The sequence below is a fragment of the Caretta caretta genome, chromosome 7 (assembly GCF_965140235.1).
Source record: "Caretta caretta isolate rCarCar2 chromosome 7, rCarCar1.hap1, whole genome shotgun sequence".
In the NCBI taxonomy this organism is placed as follows: domain Eukaryota; kingdom Metazoa; phylum Chordata; order Testudines; family Cheloniidae; genus Caretta; species Caretta caretta.
Genome location: NC_134212.1, coordinates 39,130,234 through 39,144,601, shown reverse-complemented (window position 1 = coordinate 39,144,601; position 14,368 = coordinate 39,130,234). Strand labels below are relative to the sequence as shown.

The following is a 14,368-nucleotide window of genomic DNA, read 5'->3' as shown; positions in this document are numbered from 1 at the left end:
GGAGTGCAAGGTGATTATAACCTAAAATCCCTGCTCCATCTAAAGGGCAGTAGCTGGCTGCCACTGTATGAAAATAAAGTATCCTTTTTATGACATTGCACCCACTAATCTGTCAACCTCCAGACTCCATTCTCCCATCCAAAGCCACAAGCAGCCTGAAAAGGCTCTTTTACAAGAATAATCAAACTCCACAGAAGTGTTTCCTCCTTCCCCATCAATATTGCACCTGCCTAAGGCCGAGGAAATGTTCAGTCTTAGACAAAAAACAGATTTTTCTAGACATGAAAACATCACAGCTTTAAGGTTTGATATTTCCTGTTACTGCAGGGCTAGAAAGAGAAGTGTCATACTATTGGAAAGAGAGGATTCCGACCTCTGGGATCCAATGGGATCCAGAACTTACTTCTAGAAAAGCTATCGTATGTCATTTTAGAGCTTTTCATGGCTTCCTCTGAGACTTGTGCAGTTAGCCTCTTGGTAACTAAGGTATTTGGATTTATAGGCAGATGGATATGAAAAATAAACCCAAGATTTTTAAAAAAACAAAACCAAAAAAATGGATACAAACCTTTCCATAACTGTTGTTCTTTGAGAAGTATTGCTCATGTCCACTCTACGTTAGGTGTGCACGTGCTATGTGCACCATTACTGGAAATTTTTCCCTCAGTGGTATCTGCTGGACCAGCTCCAGCACCATTTGGTGCTGTGCGCTGTTGGCCCCACACCCTCTCAGTCCCTTCTTGCTGGATAACTCTGACCAAGGGGCAGGACAGTGGGTCGTGGAATGGACATGAGCAACACTTCTCAAAGAACAGTTATAGAAAGTTAATCACCATTTTTTCTTTTTCGAGTGCTAGCTCATGTCCATTCCACATGTCGCGTCTCAGTGAGTTAACATTTATAGTAATCTTAAACATAATTATATATTTGAAAACATAAAGCATCATGGTACCTGTTCTGGCTAGCTGACTTGCAGGTGCCTGCAAAACCTGCCAGTTTGTATAATTTTGTCTGACAAAATGTAACTTTCTGTGACCTTCTTTTCTTGAAATGGTTAAACTTTTTTCTATTTTTTGTAGGAGGGGTGGGAGACAGACAGAGGGGAGTTATAACAAAGGACCAAGACAAGTTCTTTACTCAAAACCAGTATCTGTTATTTCGAGCACAGCCTTAGAAGGTGACTTACAAACCCAATTTATGATTTAATAATGACTTTTAAAAATATAACCAGTAAATCCATTATCAGAAGAAGTAATCTCACATTTTATTTTCCCTGAAGCTTTTAATATACCATTGTTTCAGGCTTTGCAGCTGTATTATTAATTTTTAAAAAAGCTTAAACAGCACTAAAGATTAAAAAATGATGTGATAAAAATGAACATCTAAACTTGAGCCAGTTTGTGCATCAGTGGCAGGCAATTAAAATCAGCAGCTTGTATTTCATATTTTTACTTAACCATATGGTAAATATGATTATATGATATAGTACAAGAGACAGAGATTCTCTTATTGGATCTCTTTCTATCCAAGAGTTCAGACTTCTCTGTGAAACAGACTGTTAAAAGCATCTAATACCACAGTTATACATCTGTTTTGCATTTCAAAACAAGCTCTTTTACACTAAGTCCCCTATATTATTCCCCTATCATCAGATTCAATTCTTCTACTTTAGTAAAGAGACTGGAATATAAAGTACTGCTAATAAAATGTATAAGTTACAAAAATAGTTTCAGTACTAGACTAATTAATCCTGGTGGTTATGCAGATCCACAACTTCTTTTATTCGATTAAAGAGCCATCATGTAAGCAGCTCATATGAGGCCAAAGCTCTGCAAAGTGAGGATTGGAAGGGAGGGTGTCTCATCAGCCTAGGAGAAAAGCTACAATCATCAAAGACACATGCAGATGCATTTGAAAGGGAAATTATTTTAAAAGATGGTGGATCGCTCTAACTCTGATAGTGGAATGGACGTGGAGTGCAAATAAGCATGCTACTTTGCTGGTCCCTCTTCTACAGGGGTCTGAAGAGGAGCGTGCTGTGTGGGAAAGAAATCGGAAGAAATAGAAGAAGAAAGGAGGAGGTGATGGGATAGTTCCATAGTTTCACAGTAGCTCATATTGGTGGACAGGAGAAGATGGTCTTTTTTTTGGTTGGTTGATTGATTGATTGAGAGTGCAAAAGTACCTTAATAATAATAATAATAATAATAAACGATAATAATAATAAAATAATAATAATAAATGTCTATTTCACCATACAGACAAACCAGCAACAAAATATTTCCATCAACCATCGAAATTTACAGATATGAAAGTGAGAGAAATGCTGCTTGAGAAATTGTTGGTTTGTTTTAAGGATATTTAAAATAAACATCAATATTATCTGTTGAAATTATCAGAGAAGAAAATAGAATTTGTTCAGGCCTACCTACCACCAGTCTGAACTGAACACAAATGAGGGATTGTGAGAACTTCAGAAAGAAATTATGGGAAGAAAAAAAACAGCAGGGGAGAGGGCAGAAACATAAGTTGAGGGGCACTTCAAAAGTTTACTCTGTAATATTTGGTGGGTGAATAAAGAAGACACCCTGGCATCCCTCACTTAGGGAGTAAATGGACAGTGAATTTGTTTCATGAAAGTGGGATCTCAGCCGGGCTTGGCTGATAATGCTCAAGGGAACTTTGCGTGAGATAAACTTCTTTTGACAGGAGGTTAGCCTGTTAGTTAAGTTTAGTCTCTAGAAAGTATGTTATGAGTTTGTTTTATATGTAACCATTTGTTTTATATGTAACCAAGAGCTATTACTCACTATCATTTAAATTCTTTGATAATAAACTAATACTTGTTTTCACTATAAATATATCTGAGTGCTCTGGTGTTAAGCAAAATGATGATCCTGCGTTGACTCTTACAAGCTGGTGGATACTGTTCCTGTAGGAACAGCAGGCCTGGTAATACCGTGAGTATTCCGTGGCTAATCATTGAATTGTAGGGCTGGAAGGGACCTTGAGAGGTCATCTAACTCAGTCCCCTACATTCATGGCCGGACTAAGTATTATCCAAACCATCCCTGACAAGTTTTGTCTAACCTGCTCTTAAAAATATGCAACGATGCAGATTCCACAACCTCCCTACGCAGTTTATTCCAGTACTTAATCACCTGGACAGGAAGTTTTTTCTGATGTCCAGCCTAAACCTCTCTTGCTGCAATCTAAGCTCATTGCTTCATGTACTATCCTCAGAGGTTGAGGAGAATAATTTTTCTCCCTGTTCCTTGTAACAACCTTTTATGTACTTGAAAACTGTTACCATGTCCCCTTTCAGTTTTCTCTTCTCCAGACTAAACAAACCCAATTTTGTCAATCTTCCCTCTTAGGTTATGTTTTCTAGACCTTTAATTTTGTTGCTCTTCTCTGGACTTGCTCCAATTTTTGTGCATCTTTCCTGAAATGTGGCACCCAGAACTGAACACGATGCTCCGGTTGAGGCCTAATCAATGTGGAGTAGAGTGGAAGAATTATTTCCTGTGTCTTGCTTACCACAGTCCTGCTAATACATCCCAGAATAATGTTTTCTTTTTTGCTGCAGCAGCAAACAAAATGTTTTTGTTTTTTTTTCAACAGTGACTAATATTTAGCTTGTTCCTTTATAACCCCCAGATCCCTTTCTGCAGGACTCCTTCCTAGGGAGTCATTTCCCATTTTGTTTGTGTGCAACTGATTGTTCCTTCCTAAGCCCTGGTCTACACTAGGACTTTAGGTCGAATTTAGCAGCGTTAAATCGATGTAAACCTGCACCCGTCCACACAATGAAGCCCTTTATTTCGACTTAAAGGGCTCTTAAAATCGATTTCCTTACTCCACCCCTGACAAGTGGATTAGCGCTTAAATCGACCTTGCCGGCTCGAATTTGGGGTACTGTGGACACAATTCAATGGTATTGGCCTCCGGGAGCTATCCCAGAGTGCTCCATTGTGACCGCTCTGGACAGCACTCTCAACTCAGATGCACTGGCCAGGTAGACAGGAAAAGAACTGCGAACTTTTGAATCTCATTTCCTGTTTGGCCAGCGTGGCAAGCTGCAGGTGACCATGCAGAGCTCATCAGCACAGGTGACCATGATGGAGTCCCAGAATCACAAAAGAGCTCCAGCATGGACCGAACGGGAGGTACGGGATCTGATCGCTGTATGGGGAGAGGAATCCGTGCTATCAGAACTCCGTTCCAGTTTTCGAAATGCCAAAACCTTTGTGAAAATCTCCCAGGGCATGAAGGACACAGGCCATAACAGGGACCCGAAGCAGTGCCGCGTGAAACTGAAGGAGCTGAGGCAAGCCTACCAGAAAACCAGAGAGGCGACCTGCCGCTCCGGGTCAGAGCCCCAAACATGCCGCTTCTATGATGAGCTGCATGCCATTTTAGGGGGTTCAGCCACCACTACCCCAGCCGTATTGTTTGACTCCTTCAGTGGAGATGGAGGCAATACGGAAGCAGGTTTTGGGGACAAAGAAGATGATGATGATGATGATGAGGTTGTAGATAGCTCACAGCAAGCAAGCGGAGAAACCGGTTTTCCCGACAGCCAGGAACTGTTTCTCCCCCTGGACCTGGAGCCAGTACCCACCGAACCCACCCAAGGCTGCCTCCTGAACCCAGCAGGCGGAGAAGGGACCTCTGGTGAGTGTACCTTTTAAAATACTATCCATGGTTTAAAAGCAAGCATGTGAAAGGATTACTTTGCCCTGGCATTTGCGGTTCTCCTAGATGTAGTCCTAAAGCCTTTGCAAAAGGTTTCTGGGGAGGGCAGCCTTATTGCGTCCTTCATGGTAGGACACTTTACCACTCCAGGCCAGTAACACGTACTCGGGAATCATTGTAGAACAAAGCATTGCAGTGTATGTTTGCTGGCATTCAAACAACATCCGTTCTTTATCTCTCTGTGTTATCCTCAGGAGAGTGAGATATAATTCATGGTCACCTGGTTGAAATAGAGTGTTTTTCTTCAGGGGACACTCAGAGGAGCCCATTCCTGCTGGGCTGTTTCCCTGTGGCTAAACAGAAATGTTCCCCGCTGTTAGCCACAGGGAGGGGGGAAGGTGGAGGGGGTAGCCACGCGGTGGGGGGAGGCAAAATGCGACCTTGTAACGAAAGCACATGTGCTATGTATGTAATGTTAACAGCAAGGATTACCCTGAAAGAGTGTAGCCATTGTTTTATAAAATGTGTCTTTTTAAATACCGCTGTCCCTTTTTTTTTCTCCACCAGCTGCATGTGTTTCAATGATCACAGGATCTTCTCCTTCCCAGAGGCTAGTGAAGCTTAGAAAGAAAAAAAAAACGCACTCGCGATGAAATGTTCTCCGAGCTCATGCTGTCCTCCCACACTGACAGAGCACAGACGAATGCGTGGAGGCAAATAATGTCAGAGTGCAGGAAAGCACAAAATGACCGGGAGGAGAGGTGGCGGGCTGAAGAGAGGGCTGAAGCTCAAATGTGGCGGCAGCGTGATGAGAGGAGGCAGGATTCAATGCTGAGGCTGCTGGAGGACCAAACCAGTATGCTCCAGTGTATGGTTGAGCTGCAGCAAAGGCAGCTGGAGCACAGACTGCTACTGCAGCCCCTCTGTAACCAACCGCCCTCCTCCCCAAGTTCCAAAGCCTCCACACCCAGACGCCCAAGAACGCGGTGGGGGGGCCTCCGGCCAACCAGCCACTCCACCACAGAGGATTGCCCAAAAAAAAGAAGGCTGTCATTCAATAAATTTTAAAGCTGTAAACTTTTAAAGTGCTGTGCTTAAAGTGCTGTGTGGCATTTTCCTTCCCTCCTCCACCACCCCTCCTGGGCTACCTTGGTAGTCATCCCCCTATTTGTGTGATGAATGAATAAAGAATGCATGAATGTGAAGCAACAATGACTTTATTGCCTCTGCAAGCGGTGATTGAAGGGAGGAGGGGCGGGTGGTTAGCTTACAGGGAAGTAGAGTGAACCAAGGGGCGGGGGGTTTCATCAAGGAGAAACAAACAGAACTTTCACACCGTAGTCTGGCCAGTCATGAAACTGGTTTTCAAAGCTTCTCTGATGCGTACTGCGCCCTCCTGTGCTCTTCTAAGCGCCCTGGTGTCTGGCTGCACGTAACCAGCAGCCAGGCGATTTGCCTCAACCTCCCACCCTGCCATAAACGTCTTCCCCCTTACTCTCAGATATTGTGGAGCACACAGCAAGCAGTAATAACAGTGGGAATATTGTTTCGCTGAGATCTAAGCGAGTCAGTAAACTGCGCCAGCGCGCCTTTAAACGTCCAAATGCACATTCTACCACCATTCTGCACTTGCTCAGCCTGTAGTTGAACACCTCCTGACTACTGTCCAGGCTGCCTGTGTACGGCTTCATGAGCCATGGCATTAAGGGGTAGGCTGGGTCCCCAAGGATACATATAGGCGTTTCAACATCCCCAACAGTTATTTTCTGGTCTGGGAATAAAGTCCCTTCCTGCAGCTTTTGAAACAGACCAGAGTTCCTGAAGATGCGAGCATCATGCACCTTTCCCGGCCATCCCACGTTGATGTTGGTGAAACGTCCCTTGTGATCCACCAGAGCTTGCAGCACTGTCGAAAAGTACCCCTTGCGGTTTATGTACTCGGTGGCTTGGTGCTCCGGTGCCAAGATAGGGATATGGGTTCCGTCTATAGCCCCACCACAGTTAGGGAATCCCATTGCAGCAAAGCCATCCACTATGACCTGCACGTTTCCCAGGGTCACTACCCTTGATATCAGCAGATCTTTGATTGCGTGGGCTACTTGCATCACAGCAGCCCCCACAGTAGATTTGCCCACTCCAAATTGATTCCCAACTGACCGGTAGCTGTCTGGCATTGCAAGCTTCCACAGGGCTATCGCCACTCGCTTCTCAACTGTGAGGGCTGCTCTCATCTTGGTATTCATACGCCTCAGGGCAGGGGAAAGCAAGTCACAAAGTTCCATGAAAGTGCTCTTACGCATGCGAAAGTTTCGCAGCCACTGGGAATCGTCCCAGACCTGCAACACTATGCGGTCCCACCAGTCTGTGCTTGTTTCCCAAGCCCAGAATCGGCGTTCCACAGCATGAACCTGCCCCATTAGCACCATGATGCATGCATTGGCAGGGCCCATGCTTTCAGAGAAATCTGTGTCCATGTCCTGATCACTCACGTGACCGCGCTGACGTCGCCTCCTCGCCCGGTATCGCTTTGCCAGGTTCCGGTGCTGCATATACTGCTGGATAATGCGTGTGGTGTTTAATGTGCTCCTAATTGCCAAAGTGAGCTGAGCGGCCTCCATGCTTGCCTTGGTATGGTGTCCGCACAGAAAAAAGGCGCGGAACAATTGTCTGCCGTTGCTCTGACGGAGGGAGGGGCGACTGACGACACGGCTTACAGGGTTGGCTTCAGGGAGCTAAAATCAACAAAGGGGGTGTCTTTACATCAAGGAGTATTTCAGACAGGACTTCACGGAGGGTTCCAATAAGAAATGGTGCACCTAAGTTATCGTTCTTATTGGAACAAGAAGGTTAGCCTGGCCTCTGATTGATACATGGCTAGATTTACCTCGCTGCACCTTCTCTGTGAGTGACTGCAGTGTGACCTAGAGGAATGAGTCCCCTAGACAGGGGAGGGGAGGAAGCAAATGAGTACAAAAGAAATCTGGTCTATTTCTTGTTTTGATCCACTCCATCTATGTTTTACATCTTTGGCTGGCAGCAGACGGTGCAGAAGGACTGCATGACATCCACATCTCATGGCTGCTCGGCAGAAGATGGTACAATACGACTGCTAGCCATCCTCATCTCTTGCCTGCCTGGCAGAAGATGGTACAGTACGACTGCTAGCAATCCGTATCGCCTGCGTGCTCACCATAAGATGGTTCAATAGGACTGACTGCAGGACTAAAGAGAATGACCTGGTCAAGTCACTCCAAATTTAGTCCCTGCGCCCATGTCTGCCCAGGCGCTCCCAGCTGACGTGGCCAGGAGCACCTCGGACACGACGAGGACGGCTACCAGTCGTACTGTACCGTCTGCTGCCACAGGGCAAGGGGTTGCTGCTACTGTGTAGCAAAGCCGTACCGCGTCTGCCAGCACCCAGGAGACATAGGGTGAGCGGGCTCCATGCTTGCCGTGGTATGGCGTCTGCACAGGTAACTCAGGAAAAAAGGCGCGAAACGATTGTCTGCCCTTGCTTTCACGGAGGGAGGGAGGGAACGGGGGCCTGACGATATGTACCCAGAACCACCTGCGACACTGTTTTAGCCCCATCAGGCATTGGGATCTCAACCCAGAATTCCAATGGGCAGCGGAGACTGCGGGAACTGTGGGATAGCTACCCACAGTGCAACACTCCGGAAGTCGACTCTAGCCTCGGTACTGTGGAAGCGCTCCGCCGAGTTAATGCACTTAATGCACTTAGAGCATTTTCTATGGGGACACACACACTCGAATATATAAAACCGATTTCTAAAAAAACGACTTCTATAAATTCGACCTTATTCCGTAGTGTAGACATACCCTAAGTGGAGTACATTGCATTTGTCCTCACTGAATTTCATTCTGTTTTCTTCAAGACCATTTCTCCAGTTTGTCCAGATCATTTTGAATTTTAATGCTATCCTCCATAGCAGTTGCAACCCCTCCCAGCTTGGTATCTTCTGCAGACTTTGTAAGTGTACTCTCTGTCATTATCTAAATCATTGATGAAGATATTGGATAGAACAGACCCAGAACTGATCCCTGTGGGACCCCACTCAGTATGCCCATCCAGCGTGACTGTGAACTACTGTTGATTACTTTCTGGGAATGGTTTTCCAGCCAGTTATGCACCCACCTTTATAAATAGCTCCGTCTAGGTTATATTTCCCTAGTTTGTTTATTAGAAGGTCATGCAAGATGGTATCAAAATCCTTACTAAAGTCAAGATATACCCCATCTGCCATTTCCCTCCTGTCTATAAGGCTTCTTACCCTGTTGAAGAAAGCTACTGGGTTGGTTTGGCATGATTTGTTCTTGACAAATCCATGCTGTTACTCATCACCATATTATCATCTAGGTGTTCGTTGATAGTTTAATTATTTGCTCCATTATGTTTCTGGATACTGAAGTTAAGCTGACTGGTCTGTGATTCCCTGGGTTGTCCTTATTCCCCCTTTAATAGATGGGTGCTATATTTTCCCTTTTTCAATGCTCTGGAATATCTCCTGTCTCCTATGACTTTTCAAAGATAATTGCTGATGTCTCAGATATCTCCTCAGCCAGCTCCTTGAGTATTCTAAGATGTATTTCATCAGGCCCTGGTGACCTGAAGACATCTAACATATCTAAGTAATTTTGAACTCGTTCTTTCCCTATTTTAGCCTCTGATCCTACCTCATTTTCATTGGCATTCACTATGTTAGATGTCCAATCACTACTAACCTTTTGGTGAAAACTAAAACAAAGTCATTTAGCACTTCTGCCATTTCCACATTTTCTGTTATTGTTTTCCCCCGGTCATTGAGTAGCGGGCCTACCCTGTCCCTTGGTCTTCCTCTTGCTTCTAATATATTTATAGAATGTTTTCTTGTTACCCTTTTTATCTCTAGCTAGTTTAATCTTGTTTTGTGCCTTGGCCTTTCTAATTTTGTCTAATGATCTGCATACTGCAGCAGGGGCGCTAAAAATTTTTGTAGTGAGGGTGCTGAGAGCCATTGAACCAAACTGTAAAGCCTGTATAAAATGGAAACCATTCCAAGTCGGGGGGTACGGTAACACTACCAGCACTCCTAGTTCTAGCACCTATGAACAGCAGGGAACGCTCTGAGGACTCAGGGGGTTGGTGTGTGCTTATTACTTCCTGTACAGAGAGCAGGGCCTGCAGAGGCATGGAAGATAGTGCTTGTGTTGCCAAAGGCTGGTGGTTTCAGGGAGTGGATGCATCTCATCACCACCTGCTGTCTCTCTCAACCCTCGGTATCCCTGGTGAGCGTCACAGTAATATATTTTAATAGATAAGTGTATATTTACATACCATATCTCAAATATTTGTCCTCCAGTAAAAGTCCTGTTCGGACCAATCATCCTGATGTCCTGAGAACTGTATTAGCAGCAAAGGAAATAATTCTAGTGAACCAAAAAAGAAAAACCACACCAACCATAGAGCTTTGGATTCCTGCCCTTTGGGACATCGCTAAACAGGAGAGAATTCCCTTTGTACGCAACAACAAATTGGGCACTTATTTAATCTGGAAATGCTTTTTGGAATTATGTTGTGATTAGCTGATGTCTGGACTGGATTTATTCCTGACTACCTGCAGAGTATGCTTGTGTGGTTTTTTGGCATGGGAGTTTGGGATGAGTAATTTTCTTCCTCAGTCTGTCTTCTACTTTCTTATTATGTTCTATAGCTACAAACACATCTGATGCTTCCACCTGAGGGCATGGGATATCTGCTAATAAGGATAACATGTCCTCATTGCATTTCTGTAGTACAGTGTATGTTGATCAGATACTGATGCTATGTCAGATACCAGTTGCTACCATTTCTCCCTTTTATAGTTTAATGTTTACTTATTTATTTTTAGTTCAGAAAACTGGTACAACTTTTAATTATAAAGGCTCTCTTGTGGTGATGAAATTTCAGGTTGCCTTGTGGATAAAATCCATGTGGTTCAGACCTCAGCTAACTGTATCTGAGGAGGAAGAACAATATTTGGAAGGGACAAATGCTAAGTCTTCCATGTTTGAGCTCAACCCAGCTCAAACATGGATGTGCTGGGAGAACTTCATGCCATAATCTCTGTTTTGGGTCTTTTTTCCTTCCTGACTGGCAAAGGCAAGTGGGTGGGAATTATAGAACCTTTAGTGGTGGAAACTGTCAGTGACACCTTTGAAGACTGTATGAAGTGTTGTTGTAGCAGTGTTGGTCCCAGGATATTAGACACACAAGGTGGGTGAGCTAAAATGTTGTTGGACTGACTTTTGTTGGTGAGAGAGAAAAGCTTTTGAGCTTATACAGAATTCTTCTTCAGGTAAAGACAGAGTGCCATTTAACTGGAGAAAGCATGTGCTTGGGCTCTGTATCTCCTGATGCTGACAATATAGCCATTATTGACCACTATCTAATCTTCCATATTTGGTTAAGTTTAGGGACAAGTTTATGGTAAGAGAACTTTGTGTACCTGGATACCTCTGACTTCCTAGATTCTTATCAGTTGTGTTTCTGACCTGGGTACAAAATAGATACCACACTTGTCACATTGATTGACAGTCATCTTCTGGTAATGGATAAAGATCAGATGTTCAATTATTATGTTTTTGACACTGTTTGTTAAGAGGTGTTTAGTGTCTTGTTTCTGGCTGGAGTGGATAAGGCTGCTCTTGCATGGCTTTGTTCTTTTCTCTCAGAGAGCTCCCAGAGAACAATGTTGGGTGATAGCTCTTGAGCTTGGAGGTTTCTCTCTTGTGGAGTACCAACAGGTTCTGCACTGTCATCCCTCCTAATCACTCTGTAGATGAAGCTGTTAGCCGAGTGAGTGAGGAGGTGCGTTTTTATTTAGTGAGCAATGCAAGTTTTGTTACTCTCTTGCTTCAGTTCAGCTAGTGCTAAGAGTGGGTAATTGTCAGAGTCTATTTAAAATTAATTCTATTTTAAGAGTTTAAAAGAATGGCCAGAGCTTGGGATGGGCACTCTTTCATGTGATAGTTTATAAATTGAATAAATAAATATGGGCTGGGAATTTCAGGTGGAGTTTAAGGTGTTGACTTTGACCTATAAATAAATTCTTAAATGGTCTAGGTCTATCCTACCAGAAAGACCATTTTTCTTCCTTTGTGTGGTGCTACTACTGTTGAGATCAGTAGACATGGAGTTGTTGCAATGGCATTCTCTATGATAGGTTCCTTGACTTACCAGTTTCTTTTGGTCTAGTGCCTTGGGTTGTGAAACTTATAGACTCTATTCTTAGTTTGGTCCAAGGTAAAGTTTAATTTTCTGTTGTAATACTAGAAATATGCCAGTAGTCAATGAACTATTCAACTTAAAACATATTGTGTTGTTAGCTCTTTTTTAGTTTTGTTGTTCAAAATCTTAGGACCTGTTACATGAATCATAGAATTATAGGACTGGAAGGGACCTTGAGAGGTCATCTAGTCCAGTCCCCTGCACTCATGGCAGGACTAAGTATTATCTATACCAGAGGTGGGCGAACTATGGCCCGCGACCACATCTGGCCCACGGGACCCTCCTGCCCGGCCCCTTAACCCCTGGCCCCACCCCTGCTGTTCCCCCTCCCCCACAGCCTCTGCTCACTGCGCTGCCAGTGCAATGCTCTGGGTGGTGGGGCTGCAAGCTTTTGCTGGGCAGCACAGCTGCAGAGCCTCGGCCTGACCCGGTGCTCTGTGCTGTGTGGTGGCATGGTTGGCTCCAGCCGGGCGGTGTGGCTGCCTGTCCTGGTGATCTGGGCAGCTCGGCTGTAGTGCCGCCAGCCACTGGTGCTCCAGGCGGCACGGTAAGGGGGCAGGGAGCAGGGCGGGTTGGATAGAGGGCAGGGGAGTTCGGGGTGGTGGTCAGGGAGCGGGGGTGTGGATAGGGGTCGGGGCAGTCAGAAGGTGGGGAACGGAGTTTGAATGGGGGCAGGAGTCCCAGGGGAGGCAGTCAGGAAGGAGGTAGGGGTTGGATGGGGCTGCGGGGGGGCAGTCGGGGCAGGGGTTCCAGGGGCAGTCAGGGAGAAGGGGTGGTTGGATGGGGCAGGGGTCTTGGGGGGGCCCATCAGGGGAGAGGGAACAGGGGGTGTTGGATGGGGTAAGAGTCCTTGGGGGGGTGTCAAGTGGCAAGAAGCAGGGGGGATCGGATAGGGGGCAGCGGCTGGGCCATGCCTGGCTGTTTGGGGAGGCACAGCCTCCCCTAACTGGCCCTCCATACTATTTCAGCAATCCAAAGTGGCCCTCAGGCCAAAAAGTTTGCCCGCCCCTGATCTAGACCATCTTTGACAGGTGTTTGTCTAACTTGCTCTTAAAAATCTCCAATGATGGAGATTCCGCAACCTCCCTAGGTAATTTATTCCAGTGCTTAATCAGCCTGAAAAGTTAAGAAATTTTTCCTTATGTCCAACCTAAACCTCCCTTGCTGCAATTTAAGCCTATTGCTTCTTGTCCTATCCTCAGAGGATAAGAAGAACAATTCTTCTCTCTCCTTCTTGTAATAAACTTTTATGTACTTGAAAATTGTTATCATGTCTTCTCTCAGTCTTCTCTTTTCCTGACTAAACAAACCCGATTTTTTCAATCTTCCCTCATAGGTCATGTTTTCTAGACCTTTAATCATTTTTGTTGCTCTTCTCTGGACTTTCTCCAATTTGTCCACATCTTTCCTGAAATGTGGCTCCCAGAACTGGACACAATACTCCAGTTGAGACCTAATCAGTGCAGAGTAAAGCAGAAGAATTACTTCTCATGCCTTGCTTACAATACTCCTGCTAATACATCCCTGAATGATGTTTGCTTTTTTTTGTAACAGTGTTACAGTGTTGACTCACATTTAGCTTGTGATCCACTATGATCCCCAGACCCCTTTCCGCAGTACTCCTTCCCTAGGCAGTCATTTCCCATTTTGTATGTGTGCAACTGATTGTTCCTTCTAAGGCCTGGTCTACAGTACGTGGTTATTTCAGAATTAGCTGAGTTACTTCAAAATAAAACTGATTTGGTCCACACGACCAAACCAGTTTTTTCGGTTTAAAGGGCTCTTTAATTTGATTTCTGTACTCCACCTCGGCAAGTGGAGTAGCGCTAAAATCGAGATCGCAGTTCCGGGTTACAGGTACTGTGGATGCAATTCAACGTTATTGGCCTCCGGGAGCTATCCCAGAATGCCCCCTTGTGACCGCTCTGGACAACACTCTCAACTCTGATGCATTAGCCAGGTAGGCAGTAAAAGCCCCAGGAACTTTTGAATTTCCAGTTTGGTCACCATCAGCACAGGTGACCATCAGCACAGTCCACCATCACAGGCGATCATGCAGAGTCCACCATCACAAGAGACCACACAGTCCCGATTCGCAGACGAGCTCCAGCATGGTCCAAACGGGAGGCACTGGATCTCATTGCATGTTGGAGAGACGAATATGTTATGGCAGAACTACGTTCCAAAAAAAGAAACACAAATACGTACGCTGAAGTCTCCAGTGCCATGACGGAAAGAGACGCAGAGCAGTGTCGTACAAAAATCAAGGAGCTCAGGCAAGTGTACCAAAAAGCCAGGGAGGCAAATGGGCGCTCTGGATCAGCCACATACATGCCGCTTCTACTGCGAGCTGCATGCAATTATGGGAGGTGACGCCACCACTACCCCATCACTGTCCGTGGA

General features: G+C 45.1%; 2 protein-coding genes across 7 annotated transcripts in view; both read left to right on the top strand.

Annotated features, from left to right (window-relative positions):
- Nucleotides 1-14,368, top strand: part of ATG7 (autophagy related 7) — a 266,281-nt gene that overhangs the window by 105,687 nt on the left and 146,226 nt on the right. The window lies entirely within an intron of this gene.
- LOC142072874 (myb/SANT-like DNA-binding domain-containing protein 7) lies at nucleotides 3,002-5,867 on the top strand. The gene is made up of 2 exons (XM_075131165.1): nucleotides 3,002-4,677; nucleotides 5,266-5,867. Exons 1-2 carry the CDS (start codon nucleotides 4,092-4,094, stop codon nucleotides 5,349-5,351), a joined length of 672 nt encoding a protein of 223 aa, XP_074987266.1. The 5' UTR covers nucleotides 3,002-4,091; the 3' UTR covers nucleotides 5,352-5,867.

Coding starts and splice junctions, on each gene's coding strand:
- LOC142072874 (XM_075131165.1), top strand. CDS start 4,092: ATGCAGAGCTCATCAGCACAGGTGACCATGATGGAGTCCCAGAATCAC. Junction 4,678..5,265: donor AGGCGGAGAAGGGACCTCTG/GTGAGTGTACCT, acceptor TTTCTCCACCAG/CTGCATGTGTTTCAATGATC.